Source organism: Jatropha curcas, chromosome 8 (assembly GCF_041381405.1).
Source record: "Jatropha curcas cultivar XTBG-Jc1 chromosome 8, XTBG_Jcur_1.0, whole genome shotgun sequence".
Lineage (NCBI taxonomy): Eukaryota > Viridiplantae > Streptophyta > Magnoliopsida > Malpighiales > Euphorbiaceae > Jatropha > Jatropha curcas.
Genome location: NC_143158.1, coordinates 197,919 through 217,122, shown reverse-complemented (window position 1 = coordinate 217,122; position 19,204 = coordinate 197,919). Strand labels below are relative to the sequence as shown.

The 19,204-nt window shown below is 35.7% G+C and overlaps 4 protein-coding genes across 7 annotated transcripts; 1 reads left to right on the top strand and 3 right to left on the bottom strand.

Moving 5' to 3' along the window:
* Positions 1-154: 154 nt before the first annotated feature.
* On the top strand, positions 155-2,672 carry LOC105637473 (Zinc finger protein 622). Its single transcript, XM_089725349.1, has 5 exons — positions 155-428; positions 1,049-1,621; positions 1,713-1,882; positions 2,019-2,237; positions 2,377-2,672. Exons 1-5 carry the CDS (start codon positions 324-326, stop codon positions 2,534-2,536), a joined length of 1,227 nt encoding a protein of 408 aa, XP_089581475.1. The 5' UTR covers positions 155-323; the 3' UTR covers positions 2,537-2,672.
* Positions 2,673-2,901: 229 nt separating this feature from the next.
* LOC149493943 (E3 ubiquitin-protein ligase, putative (DUF1644)) lies at positions 2,902-6,309 on the bottom strand. Of its 2 annotated transcripts, none has more exons than XM_089725351.1 (4): positions 6,123-6,309; positions 3,976-4,954; positions 3,390-3,426; positions 2,902-3,219 (listed from the first exon to the last, which is right to left on the bottom strand). In XM_089725351.1, exons 2-3 carry the CDS (start codon positions 4,872-4,874, stop codon positions 3,390-3,392), a joined length of 936 nt encoding a protein of 311 aa, XP_089581477.1. In that variant the 5' UTR covers positions 4,875-4,954; positions 6,123-6,309; the 3' UTR covers positions 2,902-3,219. The 2 variants fall into 2 exon arrangements, with proteins under 2 accessions (XP_089581477.1, XP_089581476.1); XM_089725350.1 differs by having other exon boundaries at positions 3,976-4,958; positions 6,123-6,308.
* A 980-nt stretch (positions 6,310-7,289) lies between these two features.
* On the bottom strand, positions 7,290-13,187 carry LOC105637470 (Translation elongation factor EF1A/initiation factor IF2gamma family protein). 2 transcript variants are annotated; one of them, XM_012220939.4, is made up of 12 exons: positions 13,029-13,187; positions 12,402-12,633; positions 12,036-12,194; positions 11,546-11,701; positions 11,244-11,321; positions 9,751-10,298; positions 9,528-9,638; positions 8,932-9,419; positions 8,525-8,693; positions 8,009-8,248; positions 7,784-7,918; positions 7,290-7,690 (listed from the first exon to the last, which is right to left on the bottom strand). In XM_012220939.4, the coding sequence occupies exons 2-12, from the start codon at positions 12,490-12,492 to the stop codon at positions 7,559-7,561; spliced, it is 2,307 nt and encodes a 768-aa protein (XP_012076329.1). In that variant the 5' UTR covers positions 12,493-12,633; positions 13,029-13,187; the 3' UTR covers positions 7,290-7,558. The 2 variants fall into 2 exon arrangements, with proteins under 2 accessions (XP_012076329.1, XP_012076330.1); XM_012220940.4 differs by lacking the exon at positions 11,546-11,701.
* A 333-nt stretch (positions 13,188-13,520) lies between these two features.
* Positions 13,521-18,137, bottom strand: ACDO1 (Protein kinase superfamily protein). Of its 2 annotated transcripts, none has more exons than XM_012220936.4 (14): positions 17,632-18,137; positions 17,310-17,516; positions 17,048-17,137; positions 16,791-16,937; positions 16,527-16,691; positions 16,003-16,143; positions 15,737-15,916; positions 15,255-15,450; positions 14,882-15,009; positions 14,660-14,731; positions 14,334-14,446; positions 14,101-14,248; positions 13,919-13,988; positions 13,521-13,812 (listed from the first exon to the last, which is right to left on the bottom strand). In XM_012220936.4, the coding sequence occupies exons 1-14, from the start codon at positions 17,965-17,967 to the stop codon at positions 13,748-13,750; spliced, it is 2,058 nt and encodes a 685-aa protein (XP_012076326.1). In that variant the 5' UTR covers positions 17,968-18,137; the 3' UTR covers positions 13,521-13,747. The 2 variants fall into 2 exon arrangements, with proteins under 2 accessions (XP_012076326.1, XP_012076328.1); XM_012220938.4 differs by having other exon boundaries at positions 17,618-17,747.
* Positions 18,138-19,204: the final 1,067 nt, after the last annotated feature.

Sequence of the window (19,204 nt, the reverse complement as noted above, 5' to 3'; positions counted from 1 at the left end):
GGCTATCAGATCGTAAATGGGCTTCGAATATAGATTGTGTACAAGAATGGGCTTCAAACCCAAGTCATCCACTGGGCCTTGCTTTGACTCCTATTGTTTTGTTACTAATGCTGGGTCTCAGCGTCCCAGGGTCTGATAAATAATGACTGCGTTTCGAATTTCGTCTTCGCTTGCGCAAGCGACTGCTGTGGTTATTTGTAAATTGGATCACCCTCTCGCCGACTTCGAGCGGTCGTGTACTTTCCTTCCCTTTTAATATCTCTCTTCTGTTTCGAAGCCAGAAGACCAAAAACTCATCGAAGCAAGGAAAGGGAGAAGAAGAAATGCCAGGACTAACCTGCAACGCCTGCAATAAGGAATTCAAGGACGATACAGAGCAAAAGCTCCATTACAAGTCCGATTGGCATCGCTACAATCTCAAACGCAAGGTTCTCTTTCAATTAGCATCTCATCGTTTTTCTTTTTTTTTTTTTTTTCTAGAAATTTTGGATGTGATTATTGATTATAGGAAGGCACGCCATTCTACGGCTGAAAATGATTTTTGAGATTTTTTAATTTTTATTGAAGTTTCTCAAGCCAATTGCTTTCGCTTATCTCCACTGAAGAACTCGTGTTCTTTAATAGCTCGAAAATTTTGATGTTCAAATCGGTATTTATCCTAGTGAGTAGTTAATTTGCGCAAGTGATTTCGAGATTCGTTTTCTGTGAATGACTTGGTTGTATATTGCTGTCGTCAATTGTGTTTAGTTCCTTAGCTACACTATTATCAACGAAACATTCTGCTAGATATTTACAGGCTAACCTATGATATTGAATCAAAGTTGGGATTGTGTAGAAAGTGAATTTTGTGTAAATAGCAACTGCTGCTGAACGACTTTTATTCTATGTGTGTAAGGTTTTGCTGGGATCATCTTAAATGTGTATCTTTGTCATTTCCCGTCAGTGAGATCCAGAGACGCTAATGACCTAGAACTGCGGATTTTTTTATTTATCTGGAATTTCTTCTTTTTCCACTAGGTTTTTATGCCTTCAAAGAAATATGTAACAGGTAGCTGGTGTTCCAGGGGTGACTGAAGCGCTGTTTCTAGCTAGACAGTCTGCCCTTGCTCAAGAGAAGGATAACTCAAATGAGAGCCCTATGCTATACAGTTGCATTCTATGTGGTAAGGGATATCGAAGTTCCAAAGCTCATGCTCAGCATCTTAAATCACGGAGCCACATCATGCGGGCTTCTCAAGGAACAACTCAAGATGAGGATAGGGCAGTGATTAAACCGCTTCAGCGCCATGCCATGAGTAAGCATGCCCCTCGAAGAGAGGTGGGCAATGAAGTACGCGAAGATAGTGATGATGAATGGGAAGAGGTTGATCAAGAGGAAGAGTTAGTAGGTGAGGCCACAAAATCATTGACTGATTTGAATGTAAATGAGGCTTCGGATGAAGATATGGCTGAGGATGAAGATGATGACTTGTTGGATCCATCATGTTGCTTTATGTGTGATCAAGAGCATGATAACATAGAAAGTTGCATGGTTCACATGCACAAGCACCATGGTTTTTTCATTCCTGATGTTGAGTACTTGAAGGATCCAAAAGGCCTTCTTACTTATCTTGGTCTTAAGGTACTATATTACAGTCTATGTCCTTTCTTGCTGCAATAACTTGTTTTTTCTTTACTTGCAATGTTCACTTGTGTCTTTCTCCCTTGTGCAGGTGAAGAGGGATTTTTTGTGTTTGTATTGCAACGATAGGTGTCATCCTTTTAACAGCTTAGAAGCTGTTAGGAAGCATATGGCTGCAAAAAGTCATTGCAAGGTACATTACGGTAGTGGTGATGATGAAGAAGAAGCTGAATTAGAAGAATTTTATGACTATAGCAGCAGGTTTATGACATTCCCATGCTCATTAATTATAATTAGAAGCAGAGTGCATCTTGCCCCGTTGATTTGGCTTCTCATTGTTTCTTTTAATATGCAAGTGTTACTTCTGTTTCTCTCATATTTTGTTTCTTGGTTACAGTTATGTGGATGAAAGTGGAAAACAGCTGATTGCCTCAAGTGATATGGCCAATACTGTAGAACTTGGGGGCGGTGGTTCAGAGCTCATCATAACTATGAGATCTGATAAGAGGATATTATCCAAAACCATTGGTTCACGGGAATTTCTGCGCTACTACCGCCAGAAGCCACGTCCATCACCGGCCAATTATGCGGCCATTACTGCTGCATTGGCCTCTAGGTTAGTTTCTATTCTCCCCTTCTAAAATCTGTCCTGAATAACAAATGACGAGTTTGATTAAAATCTATTGCTTTCCTCTACAAAGGAAAAGTTAAATGAAAGATTTATAGTAATGGCATGTTTCTGGACTATTTTTTAGGTACAGGAGCATGGGATTGGCAACAGTGCAGTCAAGAGAGCAGATGGTGAGGATGAAAGTGATGAAGGAAATGAATCGATCAGGCGCAGAGGCCATGCGCACAAAAATTGGGTTGAAGAATAATGTTATTAGGAACCTTCCCAAGAACGTTCCATATTAGTCTTCGAATCAATCTTTTGTTAATTTATATGTAGACCACATTTTGCTAGAGGTTGTCGGATATTTGGTATTTCCTATAAAACATTCTGAATGATTTAATATGTTAATTAGTATAAAATACCTCGTTTCGCTTTAAACTCCTATTTGTAATACGAGGGAAAAGTTTTCCTCTCATTGAAAGGCGACAGAAGATAGTGCAGGAAAGAAATAGAAAATTATATTCGCAGCAAGAAGCCCTTCTCTTCTCATTTTGTGCGCATGCAGTTGCTAGTTATTTTATTATTATCTAAGACTCTGAACTTTGTAGAAATGAAATTTTCAAATTAACATCATTGCCACATACAGTGATACGCTAAAAGATATACATAATGAAAAAAATCTGCTCGCCTACTAAACTAAAAGGGAAAAGCACCATCAGAAAACCATTCTGTATATGTCAACAGCTAAGTCATCCTTCATTGTCCTAATTGCAAATGAATAGTCAGCTTCAAATCAAAAGGTAGATTCAAAATAACAAATTTGGTCACCATGTAACCAGTCAGATACAAAAATTCAAGTCTAACCAGCAGATCTATTTAATATGTTACAAGATCTGATTCAGTTGTTGGCTCTTAAATGCCTGAAGACCAGATTTCCAGCGCCATCAGTTTTCTTTCGATCCTCCGTTCACTTTTCAGTAAAGAACTGCCAATATATCACCAAAAACTTGCATGGTTGAGGCTCAAGGATAAAGTAAAATATTATAAATGTAAGTCTCATGGATCAACATCGAATTTGGAAAGATGCTGCATGATAAATACCATAAAATAAACTGTTTTAAAAGCCAAAGCAAGGGTTCTTCATGCAGTGCATACCTAACTGTCATTGAAGCGGGAGCGACGCCTCCGGGAACTGGGAATTCAGGAAGAATAACATAAAGAAAAAAACATGGTAAATTCACCAAATGCAACACTAATATTCTGAAAAACAAAAATGGTAAAAAAAAAAAAATGTAGCAGTAGAGGAATCATATTAAATTGTAGATGTACACCCCATCCAATAAAAAACCTCAACCATGTCAAACTAGACCGGCTGTATTGAACAAAATGGTGCAAATTTCGTTTCCAATTATTGATCGTGAATTCAGAGAGATTTATAGCACATGTTCATGCGCATTACAGAAATATCCTCTTTGAACTGCTAAATTTAGAAAGAAAAGAACATAAAGAAGTCTAACCCATGTTTAAAAAGAAATGTAGTCAAAGTGCAAGGGAAGTATGGCACCTTTGTCTTGGAAAAAAAAAAAAAAAAAGGAAAACACGGCCAAAGTGCAAGGGAAGTGTTTTTCAGATCATAGAAAAATTAGTTTTGAATCATCCTCTCTCACAAAATAACTGATATACAATGAGCATAAACATGAAAATGGAAAATAAAATAAAATGAAAAGAAACTCATATTGACCTGCGATGACCAGAGCTACCCCTGGTGGTGCCACTTCTACTTGCAAACTCATCATCAGCCTCATCTAGTCTATATTCTGCAAATTCCATGGACGTAACAGAACCTTCATCAGAATTTGAATTATCATAACTCGATCGGTGACTTCCCCTTCTTGTATCAGCTACTCTTGACCTTCTTCTATTTCTTGAACTTCTGAAGTTATCAAATACCTGATACAAGATGCAAGAAGTCCACCAGTTGCCATCATCCCCAGGGAAATCCTCAAATTCATCTTCAGTCTCATCGTCACCATACTCGATCACATAATCTCCCAAAACTACCCCGCGCGGGACTTCTGAATGTATAGTGCTTAGAACATCTATTATCTCAGAGGACTGCTGGAAATTCTCCCAATCAAGTTGTCGAGCAGGGTCAATTTTTGAAGGACGTGCATGAGGGTGCTCAAGTTGAGCATGTTTACGTAGTTCCAAGTAGGTTCCTGTGAAAGTGCATTGTTCTTCAGCACAGCAACGCTTTTTCTCATCTAAATGTGCACGAGCCTTATCAACCACCACCCACCCAGTAACTTCACCTCTACATAGGGGACAAACTAGTTTACAATTTTCCTCCACTGACGCAGGCTGAGTGTTTGTTGTAAGATCTGTGTCAGATGTTGAAGGAGATGGCATACCACATGCACTTTTGAAACGATCCAAACAGTTCGAGTGTAAATGATCAGTATCACACACAAAAGGCCGGCAACCTTTCTCATAAGAAGCACACTGAAGGAGTACGCTGTTGTGAGGGAAATCCAAGCATATAGGACACACCACATCTTCCCAATTGGTATTTAACTGAATATCTTCCATGTTGAAAATACCGGCTAGGGGACGTCTTTGATAATAAGGTTCAAATGCCATGATTAACCCCTCAAATTAAAATCTAAGAGTACATTGGTTATGTCTTTCTTTCTTTTCTTGCCTCAAAATTGTAGGTAGGACTAACTAAATAAAAAAGAAAATACCAAGCATAAGTTAACCAAGATTCCATCTCAACACCATATGAAACAAGCCCGACTCTAGCATATTGTATAATTACTACATGAATAAAACAACAGCAGATAGGAGTTAAGCAATGATGAGTAAATGTTAAACAAGCCGCAAAGAAAAAGAAAATGTCTATTGTGTTGATTAAAAGCTCACACTATTCAGAAGTGAACATTTTCTTCACAAAAGTCGAGTTGAATTTACTACAATCACTAGAATACAACTCAATTGACTGTACAATTGAGATGTATTATATATAAGGAAGTCAGTTGTGTGTCATGCACAAAGATAAATACAGTTCAATCACACAGTAAACTTGTAGAATCAAGCCATGTGTCAAGAATATGATTTCAGTAGTTATATTTTCTAATTCTTGCTTCTCTTCAGAAGCCAAAAGGGAGCTCATGTTCTCACCTTTGCTCAAACCTGTTTACAGATGCGAACATATTAAATTCTCATTCTGGAAAAATAAATCAACATAGTATAGTGGTAACATTCTTCTTCGAGCATTACCAATATTTAACATACCCTTTAAACTTCAAGAATTAAGGCAAAAAGATTGCATCTCTACGGTTACAAAAACATCATATGAATCTACACCGTACACAAAAAGCATCAAAATTGATCCTAAGGATGGATTAGATTGTTAACCCAGTAATTCACGGAGGAAATACTAGAGAAATTACAAGAAAACTAGATTAATCCTGCATATGCACTGATAATTAAACAATCAACAAACCAACTAGATTCAATAACTATGGTTCTCAGCAAAAGCATCTAAAAGGAAGGAAAAAAAAGAAAAGGAAGAAACGATCCAACGGAAGTCAAGGGTCAACGATATATGTCAATAAATGATCGTCAATGCAACCGCATTCACACAAGATTACATCAAAATCAGTAGGCCAACCAAAAAAAAAACAAAACCCACAGTAAAGTGTCTGCAATAAAGTATAGCAAATTGAAAAAAAAAAAAAAAAAAAAAAGAAAGAAAGAAAAAAGAACAGAACCAGAATTCACGAGGGCAGATTAAGAGCATAAAATCAAAAAACCCAAATTAAAAGAAAAATGATAAATAAACGATCAAATATAAATGAAAAGAAAAAGTAATCGAAACCATCTGACCTGATATAACGATGAATTAGAACTGGAAAAGGAAAAGCCAGAGAAGGATACGAGCTAAGAGGTGTGAAAAGAGACCTTTGATGGGAGCGTGTATAAGCAGAGTTTCATGTGTGATTGAGGGAGTCAGTTTGGAAGTAGCAGGTATGGTATAGGGGTCTCTCTTCTTTCCCTTTGCGAATGTGAAACTATTTATACGAAATAATTATAAATATAATAAGGTATATTAGATGACGTTTTATTTTTGGCCTTTTTATGCAACCTAAATGACTTAATTGCCCTCTTGCACATGTCATTGACCTACATCCGATCACAATTTACATGTTGAAGTAGTGATGATAAATCGATTTTATATATATGTTTAAAAAATTAAAGAATAAATAGAAACATAAGCTTAGTTTAAATTAAATAAATAAATGGAATTGTTTTATAAGCGAATTGAATTTTATTTTTAAAATCCATATAAATGGGGTTCAAGTGGGTAGTTGAGTTGAGATATGGATAAAATTGCAATATTAGACAATGGCTTTTTTTTTTTTTTTTTTTTTTTTTGTTTATACAACCATTATTCTATTCTTGAAAGTAATGTATATTTATTTCTCCAACTTGTGCTTTGGTTGGCAAATTGTCAAACCAGAACGTACTTTCATTGACAAACAAATTCTCTTATATTTTGATAACTAGATTGCTTGATATATTTATATGTCACAGGGCATGCCATATACAAAATCGCAGCTCAAATTTGACTATTGCTGATGGAACTAAAATGGACACCAAAGTCGACCCAGCACTTGTGTTCTAATGTCAAAACACAAACAAACCTTATAAATATATTTTACATGCAAGCAAAATAGTCTCCATGCGAAATTCAACTTTTGGCTTCTGTTATAAAAATTAAAAAGACCCACTTGAGGAGAGAAGCATTAAGAACTAATAATGACAAAGCAGTTGGAAGACCAAGCACGCAAACAAAGGATATGCAAGACAAGCATGTCATTTTTGCTTTCATGATCATCTATATTAGTAGATTACAATTTGCACAGCACAAGCATATTCTCCGAGCTTCATCTATATTTTAACTGTAGAAAATCATATCTTCCAAATGTGAGCAGCTAAACAAAGGCCAATATAGGGAGGATGCCAAACAAACTCAAACAGGAGTCACAAATATGACGAAAAGAAAATATTGTCTTTCAACCTTTGCCGATGAGTATATGCACAAAAAGAATCAATAAATTACAGAACATTACTTTCAAATTCATTTTACAGTTATTTGACACAGTTGAATAAAAGTCATCCTTACATCCAAAAAAACCGATGTGCCCCATCAATGTTACATGAACTTTTAACTACTCCCATATGACCAGCTTTAAGCGAGAGACTAGATTTTTGATACTCTCAGCCACTTTTAGCAAACATTTACTAATATCTTACCTCAACTAATCCTGCTCCTCAATTATCCTGGTTACAACACCTAAAGCAATGGTTCTCCCTAATACTCTCAAAGACACCCTTCCAAGAGCTTTGCAACTTGAGAACTCTTGCACACAAACTGGTCCTTGTAACATGACCTGAAATTAGACAAATGACAACTATCAAATCAATTGGCCATCGTTAATGGATACACTTTTGAGAGAAGTAATCATCTTGCATCTTTAATTCACCTCAACAACAGCATGCTGCTTTGAACTAACGTGACGAGGTGTCTGTTTTGCCACCTTGCCAGTCTTTGGATCAAGTAATGATACAATCCTTACGACTCTTGCAGCCTCTTTCGTATGCTGTATGTGAAATTCCAACTACATATTCCATTCAAAAGATTAGATTGTCCCCTCGAAAGCCAGCACCTGGAACAAACAAACAAGATAATATCCGGTACACGAGCTTACTTGAGAGCCATTCAGAATTGGGGTTGCAAAATCTAAAACCAACACCTTCAATTCCAGATGTTTTGCAACAGCAACTGGGAAATCGGGATGACAAAGAACACCTCCAGCCATCACCTTACTCCCATCAATGCCCATTAGAGTGACAACTACATTATCTCCAGCTCTTGCAAGAGAACAAGCACAAGAGTCACGTTCTAGTGTCCGCACTGTCCCTACCTCTCCAGAGGGCATAACCAAAACCTGCATCATCACAAAACCAAGCACACAAAGGCACAATTGTAGTAACAAGTCCATGAATTAGATGAACTAGAAAGTCGCTGGCTTTTTCCTTTTGCAGTAGATTAGGTGAACTACCTAGCCCCCACCACCTCATCCAATAATATATGAATCTAAGACCTAAAAGAGATCCCAAGCCTTTGTGCTGGAATGTTCTTACCAGCATGAATTTTTAACTAAATATCCTTTATTTTCAAATAACCCATAAATAAAGTGCTTATAAGTAGCAATATTACATACTTTTGATCCACTACGAAGAGCTCCAGCCTCTAATTTACCACAGACTGACACCTGTCCTGATGAAGTTACTTTAATAACATCACATACAGGCATGAGCAGAGGTTTTGAGAAATCTCTTGAGGGAGGTTGAAAAGAATCAATTGCATCCAACAGACAAGGTCCACAATACCTGCAATTCATTACTATATAGTCTATTATCAATGCTTTTATTACAGTTCCTTTTTTTCCCCTCCCTTTTTTGGTTAAAGAAAGTTAATTAAAATAAATCATTCAGAAATTTGCAGCTTTATAGTAGGGTTTGATCTTTTTTTAAAAAAATAAAAAAAAATAAAAAAAAAGAGGTGAAAGTACGGGTTCAACAAAAGATCTAAAACCTGACCTGACCAGTCATAAGCATGAGCACTCACCAGGATGACAAATTGACATCAGAAGGAGCTGACACCAAATTTTGATTTTCCATGGCACTGAATGGTATCCATGAAATCAAGGAATCCTTAAACCCACATGAACGGAGAAATGTTCGAAGTTGTGTTTTGATAAAATCAAACCTATCTTTGGAGTAGTCCACAGCATCCATTTTGTTAATTCCAACAATAATTTGATCAACACCAAAGCTTCTAATAAGTTGTGCATGCTCTCTTGTTTGGCCCTTCTTACTGTCCATGCCAGCTTCAAATGCACCAAAACAGGAATCTATGACAAGAATTGCAGCATCAGCTTGTGTTGCTCCAGAAATCATGTTTGGAACAAAATCTTTGTGGCCTGGGGAATCAAGCAGAACAACATGATATCTTTTGGTATCAAAATAAGCAACAGCCACTGTCATAGTTATCCCCCTTTCTCTTTCTTCAGAACTCTCATCCAGCGGCCAAGCATAAGCAAAGGACCCCTTGCCCTGTTTGAATTAGTAATTATGTCAATCAAATCAAGTTTCTTTAACACCAAACATGTGAACAAACAAAACATAAAAAAACATACAGATAACAAACATTTGTGACATTACATGCAACTTGGCATCTCTTTCAAATTTGTGCATTTCTTTTTGGGTTATTCGTCCTAAAAGATGTAGCAATCTTCCAGAAAGAGTTGATTTTCCAGAATCAACATGACCAACCTGCAATAACATATTATGTGAAAGTTCACCTATTAGATATTTATCAAAATATCCATATGAAGTGACAGCTGATTTTCCTGTATGACAGGAAAAAAAACAAAAGTCAACTTACAATAGCAAGATTCAGTTGAGTTAAGGAGTTATCTGCTTTGTCAGGGACCATCCATTTATCAGGTTCATATTGTGCAATTGGCTTGGATTTTCTATCATTAACACTTGCTAAGTTTCCAGATTTATCAGACAGAGACATATTGTTCAAATTACTAGTAAGCCTGTGAGGCTCACCCTCAATTATTGAAGAACTGCCATCATCCATACTTATATTTTTGCTTTCAGGCATCAATGAAGATGAGCTCTCCAATGTTTCATCACTTGATTGGATGTAGAGTGTACCACTCTTTGAACAAATGCTCTCATCCATTCTATTAGATCCAGACTTGGGCACCAAAGCAGAAGAGTTGTCTGAACTTTCAGACCATGACTCTGTATAAGCCACTCTGGTCGGTGCATAACGGCCCTCATCCACACTACCTTGTTCGCCTTTTTGAATCAACAGAGAAGAACTATCTGACCTTTTTATAGTAGATTGTGCATTAGTTGCACCATTCTTGTCAGATATGCCTGAAGAAGCTCTTGGAGATTTGTGATTGACAGCATTGGCTACAAGCAACAAGCACAGAATCAAAGATTCAAAATGAACTCAAAAATTATATTAAAATATAAACTGAAAAAAGTTCATAGTAAACAAAATAACTTATGATAGCAAAAATAAAATATAAGTGCTTTGCTAAAAGCAAGTCTAGATTGAACAAAATTAGAAAGCAACCAGAAAATTGGCTAGCCTTAAAAGCACGGGAAAAAAGAGCAAACTCCAAATTCCAATGTCTTAAAAAGGCCAATGCAGTGGTATTTTGTAGAAAAGGTAGCAAGCTTTACATCATATGTTGCCCAAAAATTGTTTTGATTTAAAAGAAAATAAAATATCGTAACATACACAAAGAGAAAAAGTACTTTCCTATCGTCTCAGAATCAACAAAAAGTAAACTAAATTCTTAATGTCCATATAGCTGAAACCGTATGGTCCAACTTGTTGCAGTTGCACAGAACCTGTGATCACCTAGTTAACAAATAGCTTCAATACAAGAGCTACCATTTCCTTATTTTAAATCTAAACTTACATTTTTCATGTAAAATTGCTCATTAAGAACTCAACATGAGTTGTCTACCATTTACCCCCCAGACTTTTACAAGTTGCTATACTGTACCAGCCTTTACTGCCACTAGATTAAACATCCATTTGTCTAGAGAAAAGTAGGTGAGCAGATAGAGCTGATTGTATTACAATCAACTCGGACTAGACAAACACCTTTAATTTTCTGGTAGGCAACGGAAATATTTAAAAATAGCAGCATGAGGTGGCCCCTTAATAGTGGTTCATGAAATTTTGCAACATTCCAACTAAGTAGACTATTAATGCTTCTAGCAATACTTCTCTTACATTCACAACATACTAGTTTTCTAGTTCTTATATTGCTAGATATGATGGAAATTGTCCTGACACTGGATATAAACTGGCCTATCAAAATTGCATCCATAAAAGAATACCTCTTGAACCCTTTTTGGAGGAATGCAATCCATTAGAAACCAAATCATCTGGAGATGGAATATCAAACTTGAAAGGAGCTGCAAATTTAGTAGGTACAAGGTTAAAATATATCACATAATGTTTTCAAAAGCAAAATGACAAAATAACTGCAACTAAGGCACTAGATGCTCAAACAGAGGACTTTCAACTTGATGAATCAGTGTGTTTAAAATCTACTATTCTTGAACACATTTAGTACAGGAGTGGCTATGAGAACTAAAATCCTTATGGAATTCATAAAAATTTCCTTCGACATTCTCACACTTAAGAAAGTTACTGGCCCCCTTTTCCCGGTTAGCAACAAATTCATCTTCCTGTAGTTGAGCTACCACAGGCTTGTGGGGTGTCTGATGTGGCAATAACCCAAAAAGAGACTTCGCCATCATGGATACTCCAGAATCCTTGCACACGCTGTCCGCTGCATGAAAAAGACCTATTCTATAAAAGGAGAACCACTCGAAAGGAAACCTAAATATAACAGGGACAGTGATGCAAGCTCTATGCTCAGTGATACCAAACCAAAAAGACAACAGATATGAGTGTCACAGCCACAACCATGCTTCACAAGTTTATGTCCTAAATTTGACCAGGAATCAAAAAAATAAAATGAAAAAAAAAAGAGAATAAAATAATATCATAAAAAATAAAACACAAAAGTTAAGTTAAGATCAATCCATATAGTTAAGTTACTCATTTCTGCAAATTCAACATTAAATATATAGAGAATGTAGTCAGAGAAAAAATTTGCACACCTGTTCTCTTATCAGCTTTGTTGTGGTTGCCTGCAGTGGGATTACGAATTACCCCACAAATGTCACATGCAGACATATCCTCCTCGTTATCGTAAGTGCAAATGGCGCAACGCCATATCCCAGGCCTACTAACTTCTTGCTGAGGCTGAGGTGCTTTCCCTGTTAAGGAAACAAAAGACAAGCACTTCATGTACGAGAAATTACAGAACATTTCAACATTCAGCACAACAAATAAGTAACTTGCATAAGAAATAAAGGATCAAACAGCAAACCAGTTAAAGCAATAATAAGGAGTATTCAAATTTTCAAATAATTCCATGCACACACAAACTCTACATTTATATAAATGCGTGCTTCCTTACTGACCAGTGTCCTCGTCATCATATTCGTAGTCATATTCTTCATAATCATCATAATCTTCATCATAATCGACCCCATAATTTATTTTGCGAGGCATGGTCTCAATAAAATGAGACAGATAATAGAATTTTGATTTGTGAAGAGCAGCAACAGCCGTGATAACTTTGAAAGAGAGTAGAAAGTGTTTTAGTCCGATATCCAAAGTAAGAATTCTTCTCTTCACTCTTCATCAATGATGCTGCACAGAAACAAAAATATTACTATTTCTTTCAATCGAAAGTGTGGTCACCATCGAATATAAAATTCAAAAGAAATTAGAAACAAGCAATGACTTAGTTGAGGTAAGAGATTTGAACCAACAAAATCTTAAAAATATATAAATATATACAGAAAGCATTCGAATGTCCTGTTCTTTTATTTTCCTAAATTTTTCTCAGCAACCAAACAATCCGAGACAACCTGATAATATTCTGAAATTCAGCTCAATTCAGATTGCTTCCCAACAACTAGGTCGAATAATTATCATAATAAATACAATTTTCCTCAATGTTTTAGTAATTATAAGAATAAATTAGATTAAATGACGAGATGAATCTTTAAAAAAAAAAAAAATACAAGTAGGTTAGGGCTCACCCGGAGAACCCGCAGCTACAGAGGTCGCTGAGATGGTTTCTTTTTTTCTTTCACTCTCGAGATGGGAGCACCGGCACTAGGCAATCTCAGATTCCGATTCTATTTATATATAACTCGTTAATCGTGTCGTTGAGTCTCAGATTATATCATTAATAGTATTATTATTTTTCGTCAGATACATGAAAAAGGTCTGTTTATTATCGTTTCTTTTTAAGAAATTATTATTACTATTATTAATTATTAATTTAACAATAGATGATAATAACATGATTTTAAATGTTATACAGTATTTCATATTTAAATTTATGATTTTAAATTGATTTGGCTATATGTAGTCCCCAATTAACAACTCTAATTTTATAAATTTCGCCAACCGCGCTCATCAACGTATGACTTTCCGATAAATAGATAGGGTCAGACTCAGACGGAGTTAATGTCACGGTGACAGAAATGAGTGGAACAGAGCTCGCACGAACAGAAGCGCCCAGAATGTGCCAAAATACATCTATACACCTGTTACATTTTTCATTTGACCGTTCCTTCTATACAACCAAAAAATCATTACATATCCACCACTTGACATTTACAACTTTGAAAAAGAAAAAATTACTCTCCAAAGGGAAAAAAATGGTATAAGACTGTGTCGGATGTATAATTTAGTTCAACCAACGGTCTACTTGGTATTTTTATTTTTTTTTTGTTGATTTATCGAGCTTTAATCATCTGTCGTACAAGACCTTGTCACTCCATGAAAGCATGAGATCCCGAATAACAGTTGGAATGTCTGCAATTTAATAGCATGAAAGTTTTTAATATCCATAAAAAAAAAAAATGATTTCATTATGCCACAGAAAAACACATTGCAGTCAAGTCAGTCACTGATACTTTACCTCTTACAACTTCCACAGCTACCGAGGGTATATCTATTTCATCTTCAACAAGTCTATAAACGTCTACAAGCTGCAGGAATAGAAGGATGAATTCAAAAATTGGATAAAAAAGAATGCAATGCAACTTTCTCAAAATAATATATTGTAAACATAACAAATTACATTCAGACAGACAGACAGACCTCTTCAATGTGAAGCTTTGAATCTTCAGTCAGAGCCAAAAGCAGCTGTCTACGAATTCCTTCATCAGTAAAGAAAAGACGAGCTCCATCTTTAATAGTGTCTGTCAGATCTAGCTTCTTTAAAACTCGTAAGCTTCTTGAACTTTCTCTGCAAGGGAATAAAATTTGTAGATAAATATAGGTCCTTAAACACTTAAGCAAAATCAGTTTCATAGGCGTGAAAAGATACAGACATGTTGTTTCCTTGCAATGCAGGGTTGCTGCTCATCCTGGCTACATTTTCTTTTGCAAGACTAATTAGGTTTTCAAGCCGTTTCCACTGGAAAACGCCATCTTTAAACAGAACCTGTCACATTAAGTAGTTTATTATCGAGGGATTAAAATCCGATAAATCACCGAGGTTGATGGAATTCAACGTACTGTCTTACAGGAATTCTTTAAGAGGCTATTACACAAAAATGATTCTAGAAAGCAAAATATTAAAATAAGTTTTAAAACATAAAATATACAGTTAGCGCAAATCACATTTAAGATAAGCTAAGAACAGATTTCAACCGACCTGTATGAGCCGTTCACGCAGAGCTGGATTTGGGTCTGTTAGTAGGCGCTTAGCCACATATGGGTAAGCAACCTAATCAAATGTTCAATGAAAACTCTACATTAGTTAGGCAAAACATATGACAGTGATTCAAGATTTTTAAGATCCAAACTTAACTGAAGAGGAAATAGATTATACATTTGAAAGTAAAAAGGGAAAAAAAAAAATTAGATAGGTCTTCACCTCAAGAAATTTAAAATCTGGCTTCAGGGTGAAACAGATGCCCTCCTGAGTCAACAGAGAACGGATAACAAGGGAAAATCGCTCTGGTATGCGGATGGGATAATTGTAAACTAACTGATTAAATTTCCCTGCAGTGTGCATACAGAGTAGTAGCTTCTGATTATTGTAACTAGAAGTTTCAATATATGCGTCGATTTTAGAGGGATAATTAAAAAAATGATAATAGAGAAAAAAGCTGCCATATAAAAATTTGAATCACATGTTGAAAGTGCAGGTTGTACGAACAATTGAAACATCTACATTCTATTGTCTAAGGCTCTCAGCAGATGATTAGAGAAAAAACTAGTACAAAGGTTGCAGGCCATAAAATTACCTGTGACACTTCTGAAATTAAAATCTGAAAGTCCTTTCCCAACTGAGTTCTGCCAAATTGCTTCCAAAGCTGGAATGATAGGAGAGACATCAGTTCCACTAGCCAAGAAGCCCAGCCTAGTGAAATCATTTGCCATCTCAGCATAGTCTTCATTTACGGCATGCACAACTGCGTCGATCAGTATCTGCTTATTTTGCTGAAACAGAGACAGCAGATCAATGCACAAAACAACAAAAAGCATGTCCAGTGCGAATGAAACTATCTAGAAGTTACAGTCTCCCACTCTGTGTGAAATAATTTCACTGTAGGCAAACATTATGCATCGCTTAAGAGATATTCTCTTCACAGCCAATAAATCCATGTATACTAGTACCAGCAGAAATTGATATATCAGTTCCCTTGTACACAAATATAAGAAGAAATCAAGCCTTGTCTCCATAAGCAAGGATTTTGATCTGCATATCTTGGAACCAACATCCTACCTGACTAAGCACAGCAACATTCCCAAAGTCCACATATGCAATTCGTCCATCGCGCATAGCAAAAATGTTTCCAGGATGTGGATCTCCATGAAATAATCCAAATTCTAGCAATTGCCGCAGAGCAGCACTCACCCCAACTGTTAAAAATCCATTTACATCAATGCCAGCTTCCTTGATAGCCTGAGTAAGTTACATCAAGCAATACATTATCACTAGTATAGAAAAGGCAAACTAATAACAGTGCGATATGATTTTGAAATCCAAACCTGTGGATCTGTGCACCGAATACCATCTATCCATTCCATCACTAAAACACGTGAACCAGAAAGCCTTTTGTAAACCAGAGGAATTTTAACTGTAGGATCATCTTTGAAGTTTTCCAGAAAATCTTCAATATTCCGTGCTTCCTGATTAAGACAAGAAACAGAACTATTAAACATATAAAAGTACAAAAGAATTACTGCTAAAGGAGAGGTGAACAATACATATCAGTTTGGCTGCTATAGCAATAGATAGGGGTGTACAGATCAGGTTACTGGACCCAATTTGACAGCAAAGATATGTTTTTTGTTGAAAAACTGAAAACCTTTGCATTCACAAGTTTATAAAATATTCTTTAAGTATAATGAATTAGTATTCAAATCCAGATGTCAGTTTTGATTTGAACAGCCCTGGCAATAGATATCTAGCTACAAGAATGCTCGGGCATGTTGAGGCCCACGATAACTTACTTATCTTATCTAGTTGCAACAGTACAAAGCAAGAATATTAAGCACGGTTTTGAAGTTACCAAGGTATAATCGAGCTCCTCCAGAAGTTTCTCACCAAATTCATCAACTATCAGCTCAGCATTGCATCCCAGCTTCTGTAAGCTGATGCCATTTAGGAATGAAGCCAGAGTTCTAAAAAGAAAAAGATCCCGGTAGATTATGGGCTCTATCTCAGGCCTTTGCACCTGCAAGAAAAATTTTTAAGAACTACTTGTTTGTCATCTTTAGTAGTGCTTTCGGATTTTCAGCATCCTTTTTACAACATTTTTTAGAGCTCACACAACCTTTATTGCAACGTCCTCGCCAGTATCCCGTAAGGTAGCTCGGTAAACTTGGCCCAAGCTTGCAGCTGCTATTGTTTGTGCGGAAATTTTACTGAATACAGCTTCAAGAGGTTGGCCCAATTCCTCTTCTATAATCTTGAAAGCGACCTATCAAAATGCTCAAACTGGTTATGTAAAAAGATATAATCAGGCAATGTAAATAAATTGCCAGCAAAAGTTTTTTTTTTTTTTTTTTTTTTTTTTTTTTTTTTGCCTGCCTGATTGGGGAAAGGAGGAACATCATCTTGAAGAATGCAGAGCTCATTCATGTAATCTTCTCTAATGATATCAGGTCTGTTGGCAAGAACCTGACACAAAGAATATCCAATCAATACTGTCGTCGCCTTAAATTGTCTTAACTGGAACTCACTAAATATAAAAATAATGGAAACAATTTGCAGTTCAATAATGTAAAAATTTAAATTAAAGACAATTTAGTTCAGCGAACGGAGAATTCGAAAAGATCGACACAAGACAAACCTGCCCAGCTTTGATAAAGGAAGGCCCTAGATCACACAAGAGGTTCCTGAGCTGACGAGCACGATATGGAACGACCTCTTTATCCCTTCCAACCAAGAAATCATACATCAAGGTAGACCAGTAGAATCCTAAATTCCAGACTATCTCTACTCCGCGTGATATTAGAGACAATACCGAACCTCTAGATTCCAACACCATATTCCTCACCTGAATTTTTTTTTACAACAATAACAGAACCATTTTCATATAAACAACCAGGAACATCAAATTCAAATTCAATTAATTTGAAAAGAAAATGATATAATTACTGGTGTATTCATACTGTCTCGGGAGAGTACTTGCGGAAGGGCACACAGACTCCGCGCTCGATGTCAAGCTGCTCCATGGCGGCGCTAGACATTCCTTTCAACTGTAAAGATGCTTTGTTGTCTGTCTCCGTCATAGTCGCTAAGCTCCTATTATTCCTACTGGTTGCGGCGGTTCCATTTCTGGAATTTTCAGCTGTGGAAGCGGCTGCGAGATTCGAAACTCTAATCGGCGACAATTTATTGCTTCTTTGGAGCATTGAGTGTAAGATTTGGGAACGTGGGCGTACATTTCTGTGATTCTTAGAGGAGAAAGATGGTGCGTTTATGCAGTTTGGATAAATCAAATCCATGAGGTGAAGTTGGCTAGCTGCCCAAGAGTTCAAAAGTCGGTTAATAAAAGAGTTGATCACACTTTAGAAATGAAAACCACATAATATAGTGGATAAATTTCCGTTAAAAACGCAAATATGCAAGCGACGGGGAAGTAATTTTGGTTGCCTGCACGACTGTCCTCTGGGTGTTTCAGCCAATCAGCTAAATTTTAGTGGCTTTAAAGCCACTAGCGTTGTTGACTTGTTACCAATGGCATGTCGCAGGGCGTTATTGTGGGTTAGCCTTAGGAGATCCTTTTACATTTCCCCAAATTCTTTTTTTTTTTTAAATATAATTAGTTAATAATAATATCAAAAATTATAAATAACTTGTCTTTCAACTAAAGAAAATAATTTATATTATTTCAAATAATAAAATTAAAATTAAAAAAAATATAATATTAAATCTTTTTTTCTATATTTGAATTGCTTTTAATTTTGCAACATTCGACGAACGTAAATGAATTTCCGCCATTATACGTCAATAGCATCGATAGATGAACGGACCATACGTTCTACTAGTTGAAGACGGAAGATCCACATTTGTAAATCAAGATCTAAAGTTTCCAAACAAGTAACAAGTCGGCTGTCAAACAAATATATTGTGGGTCCCTATAAAAATGAGCTCTAGGCTTTTGAACCATAAAAAGTTTTACAGATTTAAATACTCCTTCGTCTCATTTTATTTGCTTATTATTCATTTTTTAGATGTCTCAAAATATTTATAAAATTTCTAAATTTAAACGTGTAAATAATTATTTTTTATAATAATTTTTATGATTGTTCAATGAATAAAGAGCTTTTAATATCTTAATGAGTTATTAAGAATAAATAATGACAAAATAACTTTTATTGACTAAATGCTTAACTATGTAAACAAAATGAGACAGAGAGAGTACATAGTAAAAAATTATGCAAATAACATTTATAATTTTATACATACTAAATAAAAATATTTTATTAGAATGAAATTTAAAATTTAATTTAATTGTTAAATTATCATTAGACTATTGTTATTTGGACTATTAAATAGATATCTCATGCTTTGGAATTTAGTTGGACACAATTGCAAAATTGAATTATGTGAAAAGATTATGTAAGGTGGTTGTTTTAATTAATTAAATGCGAAATATATGAAATGCATAATCCATTGTCGTTTATGGAATTTCACATTTTTGACTTTTAGCTCTCAAAAGTAAATTTATGAATTTTAGAT

Excerpts from the sequence above, each read along its gene's own strand:
- LOC105637473 (XM_089725349.1), top strand. The coding sequence starts at position 324 with ATGCCAGGACTAACCTGCAACGCCTGCAATAAGGAATTCAAGGACGAT. Across the intron at positions 1,883-2,018 it reads TTTTATGACTATAGCAGCAG|TTATGTGGATGAAAGTGGAA; the intron begins GTTTATGACATT and ends TCTTGGTTACAG. Across the intron at positions 2,238-2,376 it reads ACTGCTGCATTGGCCTCTAG|GTACAGGAGCATGGGATTGG; the intron begins GTTAGTTTCTAT and ends ACTATTTTTTAG.
- ACDO1 (XM_012220936.4), bottom strand. The coding sequence starts at position 17,967 with ATGGATTTGATTTATCCAAACTGCATAAACGCACCATCTTTCTCCTCT. Across the intron at positions 15,010-15,254 it reads TAATTTCAGAAGTGTCACAG|GGAAATTTAATCAGTTAGTT; the intron begins GTAATTTTATGG and ends TGCACACTGCAG. Across the intron at positions 13,813-13,918 it reads AGCTGTGGAAGTTGTAAGAG|ACATTCCAACTGTTATTCGG; the intron begins GTAAAGTATCAG and ends ATTAAATTGCAG.
- LOC149493943 (XM_089725351.1), bottom strand. The coding sequence starts at position 4,874 with ATGGCATTTGAACCTTATTATCAAAGACGTCCCCTAGCCGGTATTTTC. Across the intron at positions 3,427-3,975 it reads GGTAGCTCTGGTCATCGCAG|TTCCCGGAGGCGTCGCTCCC; the intron begins GTCAATATGAGT and ends CTGAATTCCCAG.
- LOC105637470 (XM_012220939.4), bottom strand. The coding sequence starts at position 12,492 with ATGCCTCGCAAAATAAATTATGGGGTCGATTATGATGAAGATTATGAT. Across the intron at positions 8,249-8,524 it reads CTCTTCGTAGTGGATCAAAA|GTTTTGGTTATGCCCTCTGG; the intron begins GTATGTAATATT and ends GTGATGATGCAG. Across the intron at positions 7,691-7,783 it reads AGCAGCATGCTGTTGTTGAG|GTCATGTTACAAGGACCAGT; the intron begins GTGAATTAAAGA and ends GTCTAATTTCAG.